Raw genomic sequence first — 20,243 nt, forward strand, 5'->3', positions numbered from 1 at the left:
TTTTGTCTATATCCAAAATAAGATAAATTCAAATTTATTTTTAAAGAGGGGCTACTTTTTTTTGAACACTCACTGTTGCTATATATTATTACTATTACTGTTTACTGTTTGCTGTTACTGTTGGTATTAGCTAATTATCTGGTTTTGTAATCAAGGAAGTCTGTGAACACTCATTCACAGTGTCTTTAATAATTGTAAAATCTTACAGAATGTCTGAGTCAGAGTGACTGAAAGGCATATACTTTTCAAATCATTTCTGATGAATGCTAAGAGAGTGCTCCAAAAAGAACACTTGTCAACTTTTATATTCATTTCAGCTCTTCATGCTGTCGTCAAAGTATTCGTGTGAAGGTATCTATCCCTGACACGTAAAAGTTTGTATTCACACTCATGGGATTCTCCTTAGCAGAAAAGGAGCATTGTTTCTGGACAGTTTATATTCACATTTTGTATGTCTAATTTATATATTCAAGGTGGCAGTGCTCTGTTTAGGGTATGATAGTAAGGTGTTGAATTAGATCCTGTAAAACCTTCTGCTCTCTACAGTATATCTGAACACAGTATACTACTGTAATATCATTAGCATTGGATTCATATACTTATACCCCAGTGTCCTGGGTTCAGCAGTAGCAGTCATTTTTTTCTCCTTAGTGGCTGGTGCAGTGCTGTGTTTTTGACTTTCAGTCTGGGAACAGTGCTGATAACACTGATGTTTTTAGTTAGTGCTCAGTATTTTTTTCTCTGACCAAGGACTTTCTGAGTCTCATGCTTTGCCAGGGAGGAGGGGAAGCTGGGAGGAAGCAGAGACAGGACACCTGACCCAAATTGACCAAAGAGGTATTCCATACCACAGCACCTCATGCTCACTATATAAACTGGGGGAGTTACCCAGAAGGGCTAGATCACTGCTCGGTTGGGCTGGGTATTGGTCGGTGGGTGGTGAGCGGTTGTATTCTCTTCCCTTGTTATTTCCCTTAGCATTATTATTATTATTGGTGATAGCAGCAGTGGTTTGTGTTATACCTTAGTTACTGGACTGTTCCTATCTCAGCCCATGAGAGTTACATTCCTTCAATTCTACTCCCCATCCTTCTGGGAGCTGGGGGGGGAAGAACGGGGGGGAGGAGGGGAGTGAGCTAACAGCTGTGTGGTTCTGAGTTACCAGCTGGCCTTAAACCATGACAGTTCTTTTTGTGCCCCAGTGAGGGGCATGAAGGGTTGAGATAATGACAGATCTGACCAGAGTGTGTCTAATCATATTTGTGGTAAGCATTAATTGTTTTGGATTAATAGTCACTCGTCACAATGCTGATTTATTGGCTCTCAAAGTTGTTGCTCTTGATCTCGGAGTTCCAGCATGTTGTACCTTACTTACAGCTGGTATTTGCTGTGTAAGTGTTTATCAGCTGGGGGCTTGGGCTAAGGTTCTTGTTTTGCTGTACTTTATGGCAATGACTTGTAATACAATAGACTCATTGATCATGAAACTGATCTGGCTTGCGTTCCCAGTGTGGTCACCACCTCTATACTTTGGGAGGTATATAATAGAAGTGTTTAGCACTCACACATCTTTTTTTCCCTCCTTGCGTGGTCAACCCTTGAAGGAGTCATTCCATTCCAGCATCATTTGAGAGTTCTGAAGGTTTTGAATGGCCTTTGACTACCCTTGAGACCTGCTGATTGTGATGGGGATCACCATGTTGACACACATGCAGAGTGTGTTTTACCCACGATCATTTTGTCTGATCTCAGAAGTTAAGCAGAGTTGGGTTTGGGCCTTGTCTAGGGTTAGATGACCTAGGAGGACCAAGATATTTTCCCTGAGGCTGGACAGTCATGAGTGGTAGGGTGTGTGGGATAGTGTGGGCAAGTATCTAGGCCAGTGGGCACCTCCAGTGCTTTGGAACTTCACCACTGAGCAAGTGTGAAATCCGGAAAAATCAGTAAAACATTTAAATGAGGTGTGTTGTCATCCTGATCATACCAGAGAGGGACAAATCATGGCAGCATGCTGGGGCTTGGCCTATGCTTACAGAGCCCTGTTCAACACCATCCAGCACCTTCAAAAGGAAAAAAATATCTCTGGATCTGAGGGCAAAGCAACAGACAAAGCAGCTACTCTAGCTCCAAGCACAGCAGCTACACCAACACCAGTGGCAAGTAGAGCAGCTACCCAAACCCTGACAACAGAGACTGCAGCCACTCAAACCACAGTGATAATCACTGCAGCTAAACTGGAGGACCAATTCATGCCAATATCGTTTGCCCCTGTATGCAAGGGGAAAAGCAAAAAAGAGGCAAGAAAGATGAAGCAAGATGAAGAAACAATGTACTCCCCACTGACAGCATATGACCAGGAGTTAGTATGTGAATCAGAGGAAGAAGAGGTGACTTCTCGACCGTGGACCTCAACTGATCTACAGAATATTGAAAAGATTTACAGTCAACCAGGGGAGCATATCATCACCTGGTTGCTCCGATACTGGGAAAATGGGGCCAACGGTCACAAACTAGAAGGTAGGGAAGCCAAGCAGCTGGGATCACTTGCTATGGAAGGGGGAATTGGCAAAGCAATTGCAAAAGAGAAACAGCCCCTCGGCTTTTGGAAGCGGCTCTTGGCAGCTGTGAAAGAAAGTTTTCCATACAAGGACGATGTTATGAGTCATTCAGCCCAGTGGACTACTCTAGGGAAAGGCATCCAGTCTCTGAGGGAATCAGCCATTGTAGAGATGATCTATTGCATCAAGCCTCAACCAAGCTACGGAATATGCAAAAAGATTTTAGCCATCAACCAGAGGAAGCACATCATCACCTGGTTTCCATACAAGGACGATGTTATGAGTCATTCAGCCAATTTTAGACAAAGACATCCAGTCTTTGAGGGAATCAACCATCGTAGAGATGATCTATCACATCAAGCCAAATAACTGGGATATACCCATAGATCCAGATGAAGTCGAACGTACACGACCCATGTCACGAAAACTGACACGGAATGCACCATCATGATATGCCCATTAATTGGCAACAGTAACCTGGAATGACATAGTACCACTAACAGTGGATGAAATGATTTATCAGCTCTGAGAGTTGGAAGAGAGTCTCACCCCTTCCATCATCTCACCTGTGGAAAAACTGTCTCAGGATCTCAAACAATCGAGGGACAATCTGTCTGATTTATCCAGCTCCTCACGTGTACCAACACACCTCTCAGCTATTAACAAAAGGTGTCCTACTGTTCGAGAGAGAAGATACAGAAGGTATATGCCACCCTGTGGTTTTACTTGTGGGATCACGGAGAAGACATGAGGAAGTGGGATGGCAAACCTACCTCAGCTCTGGAGGAACGGGCGGGTGAATTGAAGAGGGGAGCAAGGGTCAAGGCTGATCATCCCATGAGAGCTGCGGCTTCAGTCCCTGTTGAGCAGGTTCCCAGGTGGAGTGGAAAAGCTGATTTTACTCCAGCTCATGTGATAAGGAAGAATAATCCCTTTCAACACGACTTAAGTGTCCAACATTGTGATGACTATTAGAGGGACCCTGCCTCCAGGCAGCTGGAGGTAGGGGACAATTGGATTTACTGGACTGTGTGGATCAGATGGCCTGGCACATCAGTCCCACAGAAGTTTAAGGCTCTAGTAGAGCGGTGCACAGTGTACCCTGATGCCATCAAGCTGTCAAGGGGTGGAACCCATTTCTGTTTCTGGAGTGACAGGAGGATTCCAAGAGCTGACTGTACTGGAGGCTGAAATCAGCTTGACTGGGAGGAAATGGAAAAAAAAGCACCCCATTGTGACTGGTCCAGAGGCTCCATGCATCCTTGGCATAGACTACCTCAGGAGAGGGTAATTCAGAGACCCAAAAGGGTACCGATGGGCTTTTGGTATTGCTGCTTTGGAGACAAAGGAAATTGAGCAGCTGTCCACCTTGCCTGGTCTCTCAGAGGATCCTTCTCTTGTGGGGTTGATGAAGGTTGAAGAACAACAGTTGTCAGTCGCGACCACAACAGTGCACTGGCAGCAATATCACACCAACAGAGACTCCCTGATTCCCATCCATAGGCTGATCTGTAGACTTGAGAGTCAAGGAGTGATCAGTAGGACCTGCTCAATTTTTAACAGCCCCATATGGGGCTAAATGGAAAAATCCTATGTGAACAGAGGTATAGAAAAACGTGCAGATACTCTATATGTGGTATGTTTTCATCAATATTCTTAATTAGAAATATTAATGCATTAAAATATTTTAAATACATCTTTGAAGTCCTAGCATTTCAACCTTGAAATATTTACAGTACATACAAAAATCTTTATCTGAAAAACTCTGCATTAAAGGCCACAAACTATATCATAATGATTATCATTTCTATCTAAATTGATTCCTGCTTATTATTTACATTATTAAATGTGTACTACCCCAATTTTAATGATGCAGTGATAGTAGCTAAGTCTATAATGTTATCAAAACTGTCTTAATCTTTAGTGAAACAAGTTAGCTCTCATCTGGAGGTCATTCAAGTGAAATACAAATACCTGATTTCAAAGATTTTTTTCTTGTACCTTGCTGAGCCAGTGCTCTTAACATGAGCATGTCTTCCTGTGTCAAACAATGGGAGGGAATCTTTGTCAGCTAAGATTCATCAATTATGATTTTTGTCAGTGAAAATACGAACTGTATCAAGGACTCAAGAAAAGTCTATTAGGAAAATCATTAGGAAATAGTAGCATTTTTTACTATTTGCCATTTTCAAAGTTTCTGAAAATCTTACTTTGTAATACTCAAATATGTAAGCAACATATTTGTAGGAAACAAATATTTCAAAACCTTCTTTACAATGTGGAGGTGTAAAATGTATTTTGTGGTGACTGAATTACAAATTAAAGGTATAGATACAAATGCTTAATGTGGTTTTGTACCTATTAGTTTTGGAACCTGGTAAATTGAAAAACGTGAGTGATGACAGCCCAAGTTACAGATTCTGTTAGTCTGTTTTCCTTTATAATCAGTTGAGTAACCTCAGGAAAGGGTATGATGTAGGTTTTCCATTGACATGTATGTAACCTGTGCTCTTACCACGATTTTCTGATCTAGGTTAAGTCTCATTGTTCTCCCAAACCCCACCAGAGTAGGTAAATTTTATTCGGTATATTAGAGGGGATGGAGTTAACTTGAAGGTGTTCAGACGTTATTTCATCATGATGATGAAAAAAGTTACATCTTTGGGTGCCTAGGATATGGTGATCGATTCTGCCAGATCCACATAAGTCAGATAGGAGAGGATGATCACATTAAAATAATTTGAGGAGAAAGATTTCAAGGTGTATGAACTCTGCTTGCTGATACTCCGCTTGTTTTTTTCTTGAGAGAAAAAGCAGAGTTACTGTCATTTTCTCAACAAAACTAGTAGAGATACTGAACAGAAGTACAGCCACATATGTGAAGAATTCATCCTGATGCCAGAAGTGAACTCTTTCCTAAATTTAGGATTAATCCCAGTCACTGAAATAAAAAAAGAAGCATTAGGATTCCAGTTATTAATGGAATCGCCTTACTGAAAACTTAGATGCAGTTGTGTAACAACTGGCTGGAATGTGAATATGAAGTGTCTGGCTCTTCTTTTTGTGGCACAATTTGGTAGTTATTTGCATTAGAAGAAACTGGTATCTTCAAGCAGTTAACATGGCCCCAAGCAACAAATTTAGCCTGCCATATTACTACCTATATGTTTCCTGGTATGTCTGAGACTAGTATTAACTAAAACATATCTCCATAAGAATATTATAATGTTAATTATTAAAGGAAGTATTTAAGATCTTGTCAGCAGTACCATCTCAGTAGCAGAGGTAATTGGACCTGTCATCAAACCAGTCTAAGGTCTAATACTGTTTCTGTACCAAGAGTTAGATTAAAAACTACTTGCCATGGCAAAGAACTGTGCATTTATGATTTATGGAAAAATGTGAATTTTCTTCCATGGGGAGGATTGTTCTGTCTAAACCAGACTCATCCTATGGACTTGGTACTGAAAGTAACAACAGACAAAAGTGAAATTGGAGCAACAGGCAGAAACTCATCTTTCAATCTAATGTGAATACATTGCCTGTGCTTTGTGAATTGGTTTGGCTGGCCATTCAGTTCCTAATGGAATTCCAGTTGTGCACTTAGAAAACAAGTTTTCAGCCCTCCTGTAAATTTGGGATGTAAAGACAAACTCAAATTTACCTGTATCTGTCTTAGACACAAGCAGGTTAGTAACAATATAAAAAAAGGCTTTTATCCAGATGACGATTTGAATTTATGTTACTGGACTGTGTCTAACAATGACTAACAAACTCTGTAATGTGTTCTGCCAATAATCTGGGAATTGCTTGAGGTTGATGTGAACCTTGAAAACTAGTAATTTAATCAGAACTAAGAGAGTGAGAGCATAATCTTTTCCAATTATCTTTGTCAGTAAAGATATTTCACATTGTGAATATTTTAGCACACAGTGGATGCTACTCAAAACAAGGTATCCTCTGGCACAGTATTTATTCTTAAAGTACAGAATGTGCTTATGATTTTTAGAGATTTCTTCTTACAGCTTATCTAATGAGGCAGAGCAAATGTGGTGGCAGCCACAGAAATTCTGAACACAATAGGTGTCAGAACAACTTCCGCAAACATATCTGCTTTGAGTTCATTTCTTAATAACCTGAAAGGCTGTGTTAAATGGCAGACATGTTTGCTCCAGCTGACCATCAGCATGCTGTCTGAGTTGCTTGGCTGTCTGGAAATAAAAGTGCAAAGTGAGCTTATGCCTTCTTAGTACTGCTCCTTCTGTGATTTCTCAAAGTTGCACGTACAGAAAATATGTAACATTTTCTGCCCCCGCTGTTTCTATCAAGGCACACACTAGTTACTTTGCGTTTCCTTTTCTTCCCTGGTGAGTGAAGAAATGTGCCTGTGTTACTTTTACACAGAAATGACTTCTTGCTAGAGACTGGCAATTCCAGCTCTTTTTGACCTGGTTTAAGTGACTGACAAGTTTTAAAGCTAAGACTAATGTGGTAACACTGCCCTTTCCTTGGAAAGCTTCAGCCACCACCACCATTTATTACTTTAATGCAATATATTTACAACGAAAATGTGTATGTTTAAAGTTGTGAATTAAATAAATGTGGCTTCCTCTAACCTTTATTTAAAAGTATTACTAAAGGAAAGTAGGGAAAGGAGATCTGCAGTTAAGTGATTTTATAGTTTTTTTATATATTTTATTAATAATGCTTTATTAAAGATTCTATGGAATGATAGTTACCTATAATGATTTATGAATACATCATTGAATTCTTGCCTGAGTTCTCCAGAGAGGCGAAAGTGTCACCCATGGAAATTTCCTTCACTTTTTGAATATGTAGATTTTAGTTGACTACATAATTTCTAATGGTTTGGATGGTTGCACCCTTGTGGGTCCAGTTGGATCAATTTAAGAAATCATTTGAAGCTGTTCCTGATCGTCTTGCACAGAATATAGCAATCATTGTCATAGCTGAGATGCCAGTAAGGAATTAGGTGACTATTTTCATTCTGTTTCAGTGCAAAGTTAACTGAGGCTTGCCTTAAAGACATCTAAACCTAGACTCTCAAGATTTAGGATAGTTACATCAATGAACAGAGGAACTCAGCTAGAAGATGATATGAAATGTTGGGTGTGATTGTTAAGTGCTTGTGATAGATCAGGAAGAAAAAATTATCAAATTCATGAAATATCAGTCAAAATCCTTCTACTTGTTCTTAGGTTTCTTTCTCTTATTTTTGGTGTCTCTTGCTTTTTAACAACTATATAGTGTTGGGGGTAGCCAATGAGACAACACTGTGTATGCAAGTGCAAGCAGATAACACTAGGTGATGTTTCTTTCATAAAAACAGGAACAGTGCTATGCTACACCAACTATAAATAATCACCAGCATGCTCAATGCCCTAACACAATCAGAACCATCTCAACAAGACATAAGGGTCCCTAAGACACAAAGGACTGAAAAAAATTTCTTCACTACTATCTTACTGTGTAAAGAGTCCCTCATTACATTATATAAAGCTAATTTTTTTTTCTTGTGCTTTTGGACTTCTGAATTCTGTAAAGATGTTCACGGTGCTAAAAATCATTTCTGTTGCTGCATAACTGTCCAGCGAGCAGTGCCTTATCTGGGAGATTCAGAACAGTCACAGGGATCAGCCTTCAAACTCAGTTAATAAAGCTGATTTTTACAAATTACATACATGCTGTGTAAAAATGCAAGTCCTCGATGTATGTATAATATCGTGGAAAGTTTAGTTTTGGTTTACAAATCTTAACTATAAATTAACCTACCCTTGAAACTTTTGTATTTCTACCTACAACAGCAATTTAAACTAATTTTCTGATTGGGTTTTTTTTTTTGGTGATACTTTAAATCAGGAACACAAACAAATGTCTTCTTCATTTCATTGGATTTGTAGTTTCTCAGTTATGAAATTTCCATCTACTGAAAACTGCTGTGTTTTCTCACTGCAGATTAAAAGAGTGCAATATATCCTAGTTTTCTGTCTAGCCAGAATATTTTCTGGTAAGAGAACATCAAAAGTTATTCTGTTAAGTACTTTTAAGAATTGAATAATACTAGGCGAATTTCTTACATTATTAGGTGGTATTAAAATCTGTAGCTACAGAATATAATTCACAATCTACCAAGATTATGACACAAAAATACTGCTCTTTCAGTTTCCAATAAATGTTTTTGCTAGTATCTTGTCAGAGTTAAGAGGAGGCAATTTGAGTTTGTACAAAGTATAGACAGTACCATCAAGCTTTTCTTTCGTTGTTTTCTCCAAGCAGTGTACCAGTAATAGAAGTGCCAGCCAGAAGGCAGTATGGATAGGAATTCATGATCATTTCATGAAGATGTTCTGAAATTTGCTTTTTAGCAATTTTTCTGTAAAAGTCATTGCTATCTCAGTACATCCTTTCTAGGTTAAAGTGAAGTTTCTAAGAACCTGACCAAGATTTACATAGTGCATCACAGCAAATAAAGACTTTTAAAAACTTAGTAGGTACCGAGTTTTTTTTCTCAGCTAAAATACCAATATTTGTATAATTTGTATATTAAAATTTATATACTAAAAAAATTCTGGTAACTGTATGAAATACACATAATTGCACATGCAGGTTTTGCTGTGATGCTGCCCTTTGGGTGAGACCTTAGCATACTGACCTTGACTAAGAATTATGGAATTCAGCTACTGCTCACATTCCCTAATCTCTCTTCTTTATAGCATTTGTCCAAAAATGTATTGAGCTTAACTTTTTGTTTCATCAGCTGTAGTAACATCAGCAGCATTAAATAAATGTAACAGATCTACCAACTCACTCTAATTCCTAAGGTATAAAGAGAATTGGACCCCAAATCAATTCCAAAGGCAAATGAATTATTATGAGTACAGGATTTTATTTTTTTCCTCGTTGATTATCTTGGCTCTTCTTCTGCTCTGTCATCATTTTATATAAGCAAAATTCTTTGCAAAGTTAAATGTCCTTCAGCAGCAGAGGAGAAAGGTGAAATCTGATGATAGGACTGTTTGCAGAAAGATTCCTTATGGCCTTTAAAAGGCTTTACTTTTTTTACTTCTAATGAAAGAGGCTACCCCGTAAACCTTGTTCATCTCTTATAAACTTAGATCATGATAACTCTTAGCAGTACTATTGCTCCCAAGAACAGAATTGAGAATATTTATGAGACTTATATGGAGATTTTATGCTTTCACAGGACCAAGTGTTTACCAACATTTAATAGCCTCTGTTTATCAGACAACAAAAGCCCAGATTTACAGAATGTGTTTCCATTTTGGAAAAGACCTTTGATGAAGTCCATTCTCACTCCACATCACCCACTGACCATGATCTGTGCTGTCATTTCAAGAAAGGAAGGTCTTTAAAGGTATGCATAAAAGAATACCTGGTTAGGGTTTTATCTGAATTAGAGAAAAGTGATGCAAAGGGGATTGAAAGGGTAAACCTCTATAGCTTGGTTTAGCTGCCTATGAGCAAAGCTCAGTGAAGTGCACGTCAACCACTGTGGTATGAAAACCAGGCAGTGAATGTGGTGAAATCTTTTTTTCATGTGTGCAGTCCTTGTTGAGATTAAGAAGTACAGAGCTGTATATGCACTGGATATTTTATTTTTAAAGTATCAGGTGATGTTTTTTCGTTTTTATGGAAGTATTTTGAAGTTTGCCCAAGCATTCTAAAAGGAGAGTCTAAAGAACACTTTTTGGAAGTTAGAGCACAGTAGTACAGTTTCTGTTTCTTGCTTTTACTATTAAACTTGGAAGCTTTTTCCTTTTCTTTTTTTTTTTTTTTTTGAGGAAAAAAAAGGCTATTTTGCATACCGTAAACCTGAGTAGATTATGAATACTCTATATACTATAGCTTAATAAGATGGCATGAGACTACTTAAAAAAAAAAAAAAAAAAAAAAGAAGGGTATCAAAAGTAAGGCCACTGTAACTCCAGGAAAAATCTTGAAGCCTGAACCATGTAAGTATCATCTCTAAAAGGCCAGGAAGAAGTAAAGCTGCCCCTGCTTAAAGGCTTGTCTTTCAATGCAAGAAATGGTGTAACTGTGATACTGCACGTGCTTGTGTGATTGTACTGGGAGGCAATAAGTTTCGCATTCTCGTGAACGTCTCTTCTTCGTGAACTCGTTTGAAATTGTAGCATGCATGGTGATCTGTCTTTGACTTTCCATGCTCGCCATCAATTGCTAATCATTTCAGCCAGATTCATCCTAAACTAAAGATTCAGCCAGAACACACATTCTGAATCTGGACATTTGCAGACCCTCTACACTGCCATACACTTTATGTAAATTAAAATGAGGCAGTGAGACACCAAGTATCTTGTTTGAATTCACAAGGATTTGTTTATGTGTGTAGAAATAGAATCTATAATTTGCCATCTCCTGATCCTGTCTGTCTATAGCTCCTGAGCAGTCATCATTTTCAAAATCTGTACATTTTTGCATTTACAAGTAAGTAACATTATGATAGTTACCTTTACGCTTGTCTTAGGAAAAGCCATCATGACATTAACTGTGTGAAGAAGAAACCTGTATGTAAGCAATATCAGCATCCTGTTATTGCAGAGTAGTCCAACTGTATCATATCTGCAAAATAAATACCCTACCAGTTTTCCAGTGGAAAGGCACAACTGAAACAGTTCAGGCAGGAAGCCATTATATGTTTGTATAATAAAAAGTATAATACTTACTAAGTAATGTGCATTGGCTTGCTGGTAGCTAACAGTTCCTTGGTTTTGCTTACAACAGTAGATAAGTTGCCATAATGAGTTTAAGAAACTGTATTTGAAGTGTTGTATCAGATGAGTCTTTTCATCCCTCATCTGAATTCATAGAATCATAGACTAGTTAGGGTTGGAAAGGACCTTAAGATCATTAAGTTCCAACTCCCCTGCCATGGGTAGGGACACCACACGCTAAATCATGGTCACCCAAGGCTCCAGCCAACCTGGCCTTGAACACTGACAGGAATGGAGCATTCACAGCTTCCATGGGCAATCTGTTCCAGTGCCTCACGCTCACGGTAAGCAACTTCTTCCATATATCTAACCTGATCTTCCCCTGTTTAAGTTTGAACCCATTACCCCTTGCCCTATCCCTACAGTCCCTGATGAAGAGTCCCTCTCCAGCATCCCTGTAGGCCCCCTTCAGATGCTGGAAGGCTGCTATGAGGTCTTCATGGAGCCTTCTTTTCTCCAGGCTGAACAGCCCCAACTTTCTCAGCCTGTCTTCATAAGGGAGGTGCTCCAGCCCCTGATCATCCTCGTTGCCCTCCTCTGGACTTTCTCCAACAGCTCCATGTCCTTCTTATGTTGAGGACACCAGAACTGAACATAGTACTCCAAGTGGGGTCTCACAAGAGCAGAGTAGAGGGGCAGGATCACCTCCTTCGACCTGCTGATCACGTTCGTCTTGATGCAGCCCAGGATACGGTTGGTTCTCTGGGCTACGGGAGCACACTGAAGCCAGATCATGTTCATTTTCTCATCGACCAACACCCCCAAGTCCTTCTCCGCAGGTCTGCTCTGAATCTCTTCCCAACCTGTAGCTGTGTCTGGGATTGCTCTGACTCAGGTGTAGGACCTTACACCTTGAAACATTCAAAAATATTTCAAAGTTCTTAAAACAGTAATAAAATATACAAGTTAACTGTCTTCTTGACTTTAACATTATTAACTATGGAAAATCAGATCTGTGAGGGTTTTAGAGTCAAGTTATTTTTCATAGTTGCTCATTTCTGTTAAATCCATTCATGGTATCTAGTTCCTCCAAGTCAGAAAGGAGCCAAAGGCCACCTGGAACACTACTACATAAAAATGGCAGTGGAATTAAACAGTTTGATAGATCTCTTCTTTCTTGGCTTAATAGCTTTTTTGGATTTACATGCAGTCAGGGTAACAGGAATTTTAAGGGCATTTCGTTTTAGATAAGACTAAGAATAAATATTTGAAAATAGGTATTTATTGCTGAAAGGGCATAATAGCTTAAGCATAGTGCTGATTAATTTGTCTGTGGAGCTTGCTTGCTTCTGACTAGCTCAGAGCACAAGCAGACACTGCAAATTGTTTGCCTTTGCCTTTGTAGTTTGTGACTCCCAAGGTAAAAAAAAGCTTATCTGTTTTCCTGTACTCTAAGTGGCAAAACTGTTTGGTAAACCAAATTTTAAGTTACATTGATTTTCTAAATAATACCTCCCTGCTAATCAGAACTTAATGACTGCTGTAAGATAATTGCTGTTAACTTTGCATATTGGATTGAGACAAAAAGTGCTTTTCAAATTCAGTTTGTGTTTTTGATTGAAAGTCTTACCCTGCTTTGCTGGCTCTGTGATTAATATTTTTTCTTATAGATGCAGTTCTTGGTGTTCAAATTAAAAACATTTTCGAAACATATTTTGAATGAGGTTGGATTGCTAAAATGACTGTAAAAACTGCGTACCAATATAATTGAAAGACAAGTATCGTACCTCTTCCTAGTATAAAGTATCAGAAAACAAATACATTGAAAGAGATAGGTTGTTCATAATGTAAATTAAATGGTCAGTAAAAGAGAATCCTGAACCAAGAATATGTATCCATCTCTGTGTGAAGTTTATAATTTATTGTTACGAGGCTTTAGAAGAGTTTATTGATCTCTCAGTGGAACGTTAGTTCTTCACTATTTTAGCCTTCAAATTATTCCTTCTGAGTGCAGGAGGCCTCAGATTACGTTTATTTCTGAATAGTCTGTGTGTGATTCTGCAATGAGAAGTTTTGTTTTGTTACGGGAGACAGTTGGTTATTCTACTGCATTATTGCCTTCCATGGGAATGTCTAAGTCATCAAAACCAGTGACTGTGCGTGTTATCTTATATGCAGCTGCTGTTTTCTGCATGAATTAACCTTTGAAACCCTAATTCTTGAGGAGCTCCATATATTTCTTTGTGAAAGGTTTCTGGTCTTCCATTGTATATTTTTGTGTTCTTGTTCTTTCCAAGCTAGCTCTCTTTTGTTTCCCAGTAATGGTCTTGGTTATGTTTCGAAGGTTCGTAAGGTGTTCACTTTACTGCCTAAAGAGAAATGTATGCCAGAAGCCATGTAAACAGTTTGATGTTCATTTTGAATCTTATCAAGGGAGTGTGTTAATGTTTGGGATTTTTTTACACCTCTACAGTGAGTGAAATTCACACCTTCAAATTGTGATCTCTTAACCAGTGTGTGGCAACTGCAATTAGCTTCACTCAGGGCTGAAAAGCAGCTCAGACTGTAACGAGGTCTCCCAGGACCACTTATACCACAAATACTGTAGTCATATTTTCTCATTAGCTCCTTTTGGTTGTCACAAATATGATTTTCCCATGTTTTTAGAATTAGACCAAAAACATAGAAGCTGTGTATGTGTCTAGAAAAGACAATTATTTTCTATAATTCAAAGATCTTTTTTATCTTTTCTTACAGGTAGAAACTTGCACAATTTAATTCATTGACCTTAAGTTTCATTTAAGTCAAAGAATGTAGGTAACAGTTGGATAGGAAAAGAAAATACAGGATTTTGAATGACTTTTTTTTTATTTTTAAGCTCTTACATTTTGCATTACATCATGAAAAGTTAGAAACTTTTGTGTGGGAGCCATCAGAATGGCTCTAAATCTGAAGTTATCATTAGACATACCTGTGTCTCAAACATGCAGTTTTGTTACTTTGGAGACTGATTTGCAGAGAAGCCTTATACCAGTCAGCCTTTGTAAGTGCAAGTAATTTTCCTGGTCATGTATATAGACCAGGTGGGAAGAAGAGTAAATTTGTCCTAGTTTTGGCTGGGATAGAGTTGATTTTCTTTCTAGTAGCCGATAGAGTGCTGAGTTTTGGCTTGAATCTGAATAATGGAATAATGTTCTTGGATGACATGTCATCCTTATCCTAAGTCAAGGACTTCTCTTATGCTCTTGCCAGTGAGGAGGAGCACAAGAAGCCAGGAAGGAGCAGAGAGAGGACATGTGACCCAAACCAGCCAAAGGGGTGTTTCATACCACAGTATGTCATGCCCAGTATATAAACTCGGGCAGTTATCTGGAAGGGACCAGTCATTGCTCAGGTCAGGTTGGGTATTGGTCAGCGGGTAGTGAGGAGTTGTATTTTGCATCACTTGTCTTTCTTGGGTTTTATTCCTCTTTCTTTTTGTTATTTTCATTATTACTATTATTATTGTTGTTGTTGTTGCTGTTACTATATTTTACTTCAGTTATTTAACTGTTCTTATCTCAGCCCATCAGTTTTACCTTTTTCTGATTTTTCTGCCCATCCCACCAGAGGGGATGTGTGTGAGCAAGTGGCTGTGTAGTACTTAGTTGCTGGCTGAGGTTAAACCATGACATGTTACAAGACAAATTTCCATAGTTTCTCTAACCCAGATTGAGAGGTTTTTTCCCCTGATCTGAATTGCTGGAATTTTAGCAATATTACAGTTATATCCTTTCCTTCTTGATATTTGCTAAGCTTTTCAAGTAGGAAGATATTTTTTAGAAATTATAGCAGTAAGAGGCAATCTTCAATCTGTTAGTCTCTGAGCATAATGAATTTGGAATTTTGGAATGTTGATCTGTTCACCATGACAGTGCTGAGCAATCTCTAGTTGCCCTACAAATGTCTGTGATCTTACAACTCTGTTTTGTATTAACAATAGATAGATATGGTTTCGGTCATATTATTTGTTTCTGAAACACTGTTCAACTGGCTTGTTTTTCTGAAATGAATTTTAGTTCTTTGTCTTTTTCTTGCTTTTGATTGCATTGTAAATTTCATAATGTCTGATACTAATTTCTTACTTTTCGAATCAAATGCAATAAATCTGAATTCCGTGTCAGTCCGTCAGAGGACAACATGTATAAAATATTGAGTAGGTGTAAGGAAAGCTTGGCATAAGAATTTCCTAGATATTATTTTCAGGCTTAATGAATTATTATTGTAATAATAATTCTATATTATTATAATATAATAATAATAATAATAGTATTTAATAAAATAAGTAGTCCGTATTCTCAGTTTCTGTGTTTTCATGTCTTGCATGGTTTGAAATAATACTCGTTTATAAAGTAGGAAGTGATGTTAGGTTTGGACAGCTCTGGTACAGACTTGTGTATTATCAAAGCTCTAATTATAAGCTCATTTTTTTATTCCTTGGTAAATGAAACCTTGTCTTATTTTTGCAATAAGTTGTTTTGAGTGTGAAATTATTTTTCTTCATGGAAGACTGTATTTTAATACATTTGGAGAAAAAATGTATTAGAAATACATGTGTCCCTCTAACTTTCACAACTTCATCTGGATGCTGCATGTGTTTTTGTTATTAAAATTAGTAGGATGAGCTGATAAGAGCCTGTTCAGTATCACTAGGTTAAGAGATTAAGCTGTGAGCCTTAGCACACAGCTTTTGTTCCCATGTTCAAGAGGCGTTAGCTCCCTGACAGATTGGCATTAGTCCCCAGGTTTTATGGCGCTCAGTTACGTTTGTGCTCCCTTCTGTCATTTGCTGCTGCTTTAAATAATAACTTTGCTTGTCTTATTTACCAGTATTATATTGATGGTTTTAAGGTTAGGCTTTTTTGTAAATATAAAGACTTCAAAAAATACATATGACAATAATCTGGTAGAATTTTGGTAGATTATTACAACAGAATTAACATTACTTCATTCTTGCTTTGTAGAAAAGGTTAATTTTATTTTATTCTTTCAACTTTTTCTTTGCTGTCATGTTTAACAAAGATTAAAAAGTAAAAGTAATAAATACGTAACTACTCTTATTTTTCCTTATAAAGAAATACTAGCAATTATGTGTTGTGTGACCCTCTACAGAGCAGAGGCTAATGAGGCTATATCAAGTGTTTCTTCTGTCTCTGCAAACTGATTTACGTGGGGATAATCTATAGAAAGGATAATAGAAATAAAAACTGAAACTTGACTGACTTATGCAAGTTACAGAAGGCAGATTAAAAAAAAATAAAATCATTATTTCAGCTGTATTTACTTTTTTCTTCTCCAAACTAGTTATTACCTCATTCTTTAAAATATTAAGAGATTTTAATATTTAAAAAAAAACACCCAAGAATAAATAAGGCAGTCAAAACTACATTTTTTCCCCTTTTATTTTTCTTCTGTCTAATGGAAATAGGTAAGACTGTGGTTTTCCTTTCCCATTAGGAGAAAGTGAACAGTGTTTAATTTAGATTTTAAGATGTCACTAAGAACGGGTTTGGAGTCACTCAAGCCACTTGAAAAAGCTTTAACCCTTAGAGCTGGCACTACAGGATTAGGGACAGAAGCTACAACTTCCTCTTCACAGTTGAAATGATTGTGTATGAATCCAGAGAATGACCAGCATCCTGAGATTGAAGTATGCAAGCATGCCAAAGGATGCACATGCAGATACTTCTATGTGCAGATTTGACACCAATTGATTGAAAATTTGTGTGACTTAAGTTGTAGGAAAAATCGGGTAGTCTTTCATGTCATCTTGACTGTTTTGTGGTGGTACTCCTAAACATTGATAGCTGTTTTGTATTTTTTATCAATTAATTATCAGTAACTAAAAATGATCAGAAGCAATTTAAAAACTTGTGGAATCATTAGATAGAATTTTCAAAATATTTTTGTAGGTTCAGAATTTTTATCCAAGATAAAAAGTGTTTTATAATCTCAGCACTCTGTTAAATTATATATGTGATAAGAACTCATGAAAGCTTCTTTAAACTGCAATTTCTATTCACTTTTTAATTACATCATATTTGCTGAAATACCTAGAGAACATACTGTCTAATAAAACACGTTATTTTTTTCTGATTATTTGTCTTAATCATATTAGCAACAAAATCTCATTATTAGGATGTATTTTTCTGGAATAACTAATTATTTAAATTATTTACTACTAAAATTATTTCTCATGGCCTAGTTGAGCTCAGTAAGCCAGATAACAAAATGAGTATCTTGTTCAAAATCATATCTTACAGGAACAAAAGTTTTTCACATGCTCTAAGTCTTACCTGATTTTAGGGAAACAAGTTCATGAAAATGTATAATTCTGAGGTTACCTTATACTTTACATCATAGTCCTGGTGTAACTTCCAAAGAAAAATAATTGTCATGCTTGCTAATTTTCTTAGCAGAGAAGGTGCAGATTTAAATAAGTGTAGAATCTGGGGTTCACCCTGTTTTCCTTCCATGTCAGGGGTTACCATGTTAAATATTTCTCTACTTTTTTTGTGTATTGATAAAGTAAGGCAAATTTTTCCCAATTGCAAAAAAAAAAAAAAAAAATCATCTAATTATTTAGATTATTAGGCTTTCACAATTTTCAAGGGTTGAAAATTTATAATAGTGTTAAAGAAACTATGATTCGGGTACTCTGTCAGAGGTATGCTGTTTTACTGGTAGTAGTGATTTTCATTCTAGATTTTAGAAGAAGGAAGCAGAGAGGAGGCAAATAGATATGAAGGGCTATCATTCAATTATTGTGCTATTGTAAACTATCAGAATTAGGTGGTTGTTTTTAAAATCTAAAATTGGCCACCCGAACATTTAAATCAGCTTGGAAGATAATTGTTGTTAGTGGTAAATGTAACAAAAAGGCCCCTGAGGATGTAAATGCATTTTGCAGAAGTTATGAGAAATTCAGAAATTGCTTTTTCTTGTGTTGGTTTTGACTTTTTTTTTTTTTTTCTCCCCATAATCATCCAGTAATTTAATTTTGTGTAAGGTAGGAGAAATTCTTACGATTTATCCTATAAAATACATTTTTTAATCCCTCTATGTCAGCTGATGTAAATTATGTGAATGAACAGTGGTGCATTTATGTAAATGTGACTGAAAATAAATTTTATGAACTATATTTTTGAGTGACACAGTATAAACAATGCAGTTTAAAAAATAACAATATGGACTTGGTCATAAGTATATAGCAAGGTTCTATTTTTTTTCAGGAATCCATTTGTTACATTAATTAATTCATAATAATTTTCTTGCTTGCAAGAAATTGAAAATGAGATTAACAAAAAAAGTTAGGTGTTTCAGTTGTTGACAAGGCAAACAAATGAGCTTTCTTCTCATCTATACAAGCTTCTCTAGCAACATGTTGGAGCACCAGTGGCATGCAGCGTTTCATGACCTGATGACTTCTGCAATAATCACTGAGGAAATGCAAACATGAGTTTAAAATTACATTTTCTTATCTTTTATCCTCATTACTGTGAATTTATAGTTCTTCCCTGGAAGAAAACTCTCAAAGTTTATATCTTGCAGTATAAATTTTCCAAAGTTGCACAGTAATAAAGAAGTGGAAATTCACGTTTGTATTATTTTCCAAATGACTTGTCTGTATATATTTCAAGCAACTCACATATTTAAGGAATTATGGGAATATTGATATAAAAGCATTCAATATAAAATAATATTTTTCTTCAGTGTATGCATGTATCCATATGCATTTTCAACGAATTCTGTGGAACAATTCACAAAATGAAGAAATTGAGACACAGTACATTACACTTGTGGTTTGTGCTCTTGCTATTTAAAAATGACCTACTGTCTTTTAACTGTGATATTACTATATGTGTCTTCCAGATGTGTGGAGGTGATTGCCAAAGAAGGCCGGAACCTGAAAGAGCTGTATTTAGTATCCTGTAAGATCACTGACTATGGTATGTAAGGTACCTATATCTTTGTGAAGATTGAGCTCTGCAAGTTTTTCACAGGGACTGTTATAAAAGTGTTGGAAATACATAGATGAAAATTTTCAAAACCTTTATCCACAACAATAGCAAAAGTACAAGAAGTTTTTGACATACTTTAAAATATCTGTGGGTAGAAGTATGAAAATCAGTGTATGTATGTGCTGCAGAGTGTTCCTTATAGAATTGACAGCTACTGGGTAGACTGCTCTTTGAATTGTCCTGGAGTCCAGGAGAGCACTAGAGAGAAAATCAAAACATGCATGTGCATTTCTAGGTGCTGTAGAAGCATAACTAAGCAACTGTGCCTCTGGATTGATTGCCTGTTGTAGGCCATAGAATTGAATGAACTGGATGATACCTTAAGAAAACTGTCACAATGTAAATATAAGGGAACATCTTAGAAATTAGGCTTTCAGTCTCATAGGCCAGATAGAGAAACAGAATTCATACTTGAAATTGGAAAACTTCTTAGCACTTGACTGTGTTTGCTGAAGCTGCTTTGCTTTATCTTGTTCTTTTGGTTTTGGGTTTTTTTCCAAATTAGATACTGACCTCAAATTAGACACTTATTTCTGCAATAAGGCCAAATTCTCAAACATCTATCTCCCATTTTCATGCTTACTTCTCAGTAGGATTTACAAACTGTACTTTTGATATGTACCTCTCATATTTTCCAAGTATTTTTTCTCATTTGCTTTTTTTTATTTTTAGTTTTTACTCCATGGCATTTATAAAGAATTACTATGTCAAAGTGACAAATTACCTTTCCAGTGGTCACAAATTTCTTTTATTTTCCCCTTTGTTTTATTTTCCCCTTCAGATTTTGCACTTTGCTAGGGTTTGCATGGGTGCATTCAAGAGTATGTTGGCCTGCAGAGTTCAGCTTATCTCATGTCCACAGTATTTGAACATGAGTTCACAATGCAGCTGTAGCAGTTGTGGGAGCTTTG

General features: G+C 36.9%; 1 protein-coding gene across 1 annotated transcript in view; it reads left to right on the forward strand.

Annotated features, from left to right (window-relative positions):
* Positions 1-19,438, forward strand: part of LOC133215436 (F-box/LRR-repeat protein 17-like) — a 101,183-nt gene extending 81,745 nt beyond the window's left edge. Inside the window, exon 3 of the mRNA XM_061359465.1 lies at positions 19,184-19,438. Within this exon, the coding sequence (XP_061215449.1) occupies positions 19,184-19,268 (85 nt within the window). The 3' untranslated portion in view covers positions 19,269-19,438. The remainder of the gene's footprint in view (positions 1-19,183) is intronic.
* Positions 19,439-20,243: the final 805 nt, after the last annotated feature.

Source organism: Neopsephotus bourkii, unplaced genomic scaffold (assembly GCF_033783945.1).
Source record: "Neopsephotus bourkii isolate Nb327-2 ecotype Australia unplaced genomic scaffold, CSIRO-AGI_Nbou_v1 NB_986, whole genome shotgun sequence".
NCBI classification, from domain to species: domain Eukaryota; kingdom Metazoa; phylum Chordata; class Aves; order Psittaciformes; family Psittacidae; genus Neopsephotus; species Neopsephotus bourkii.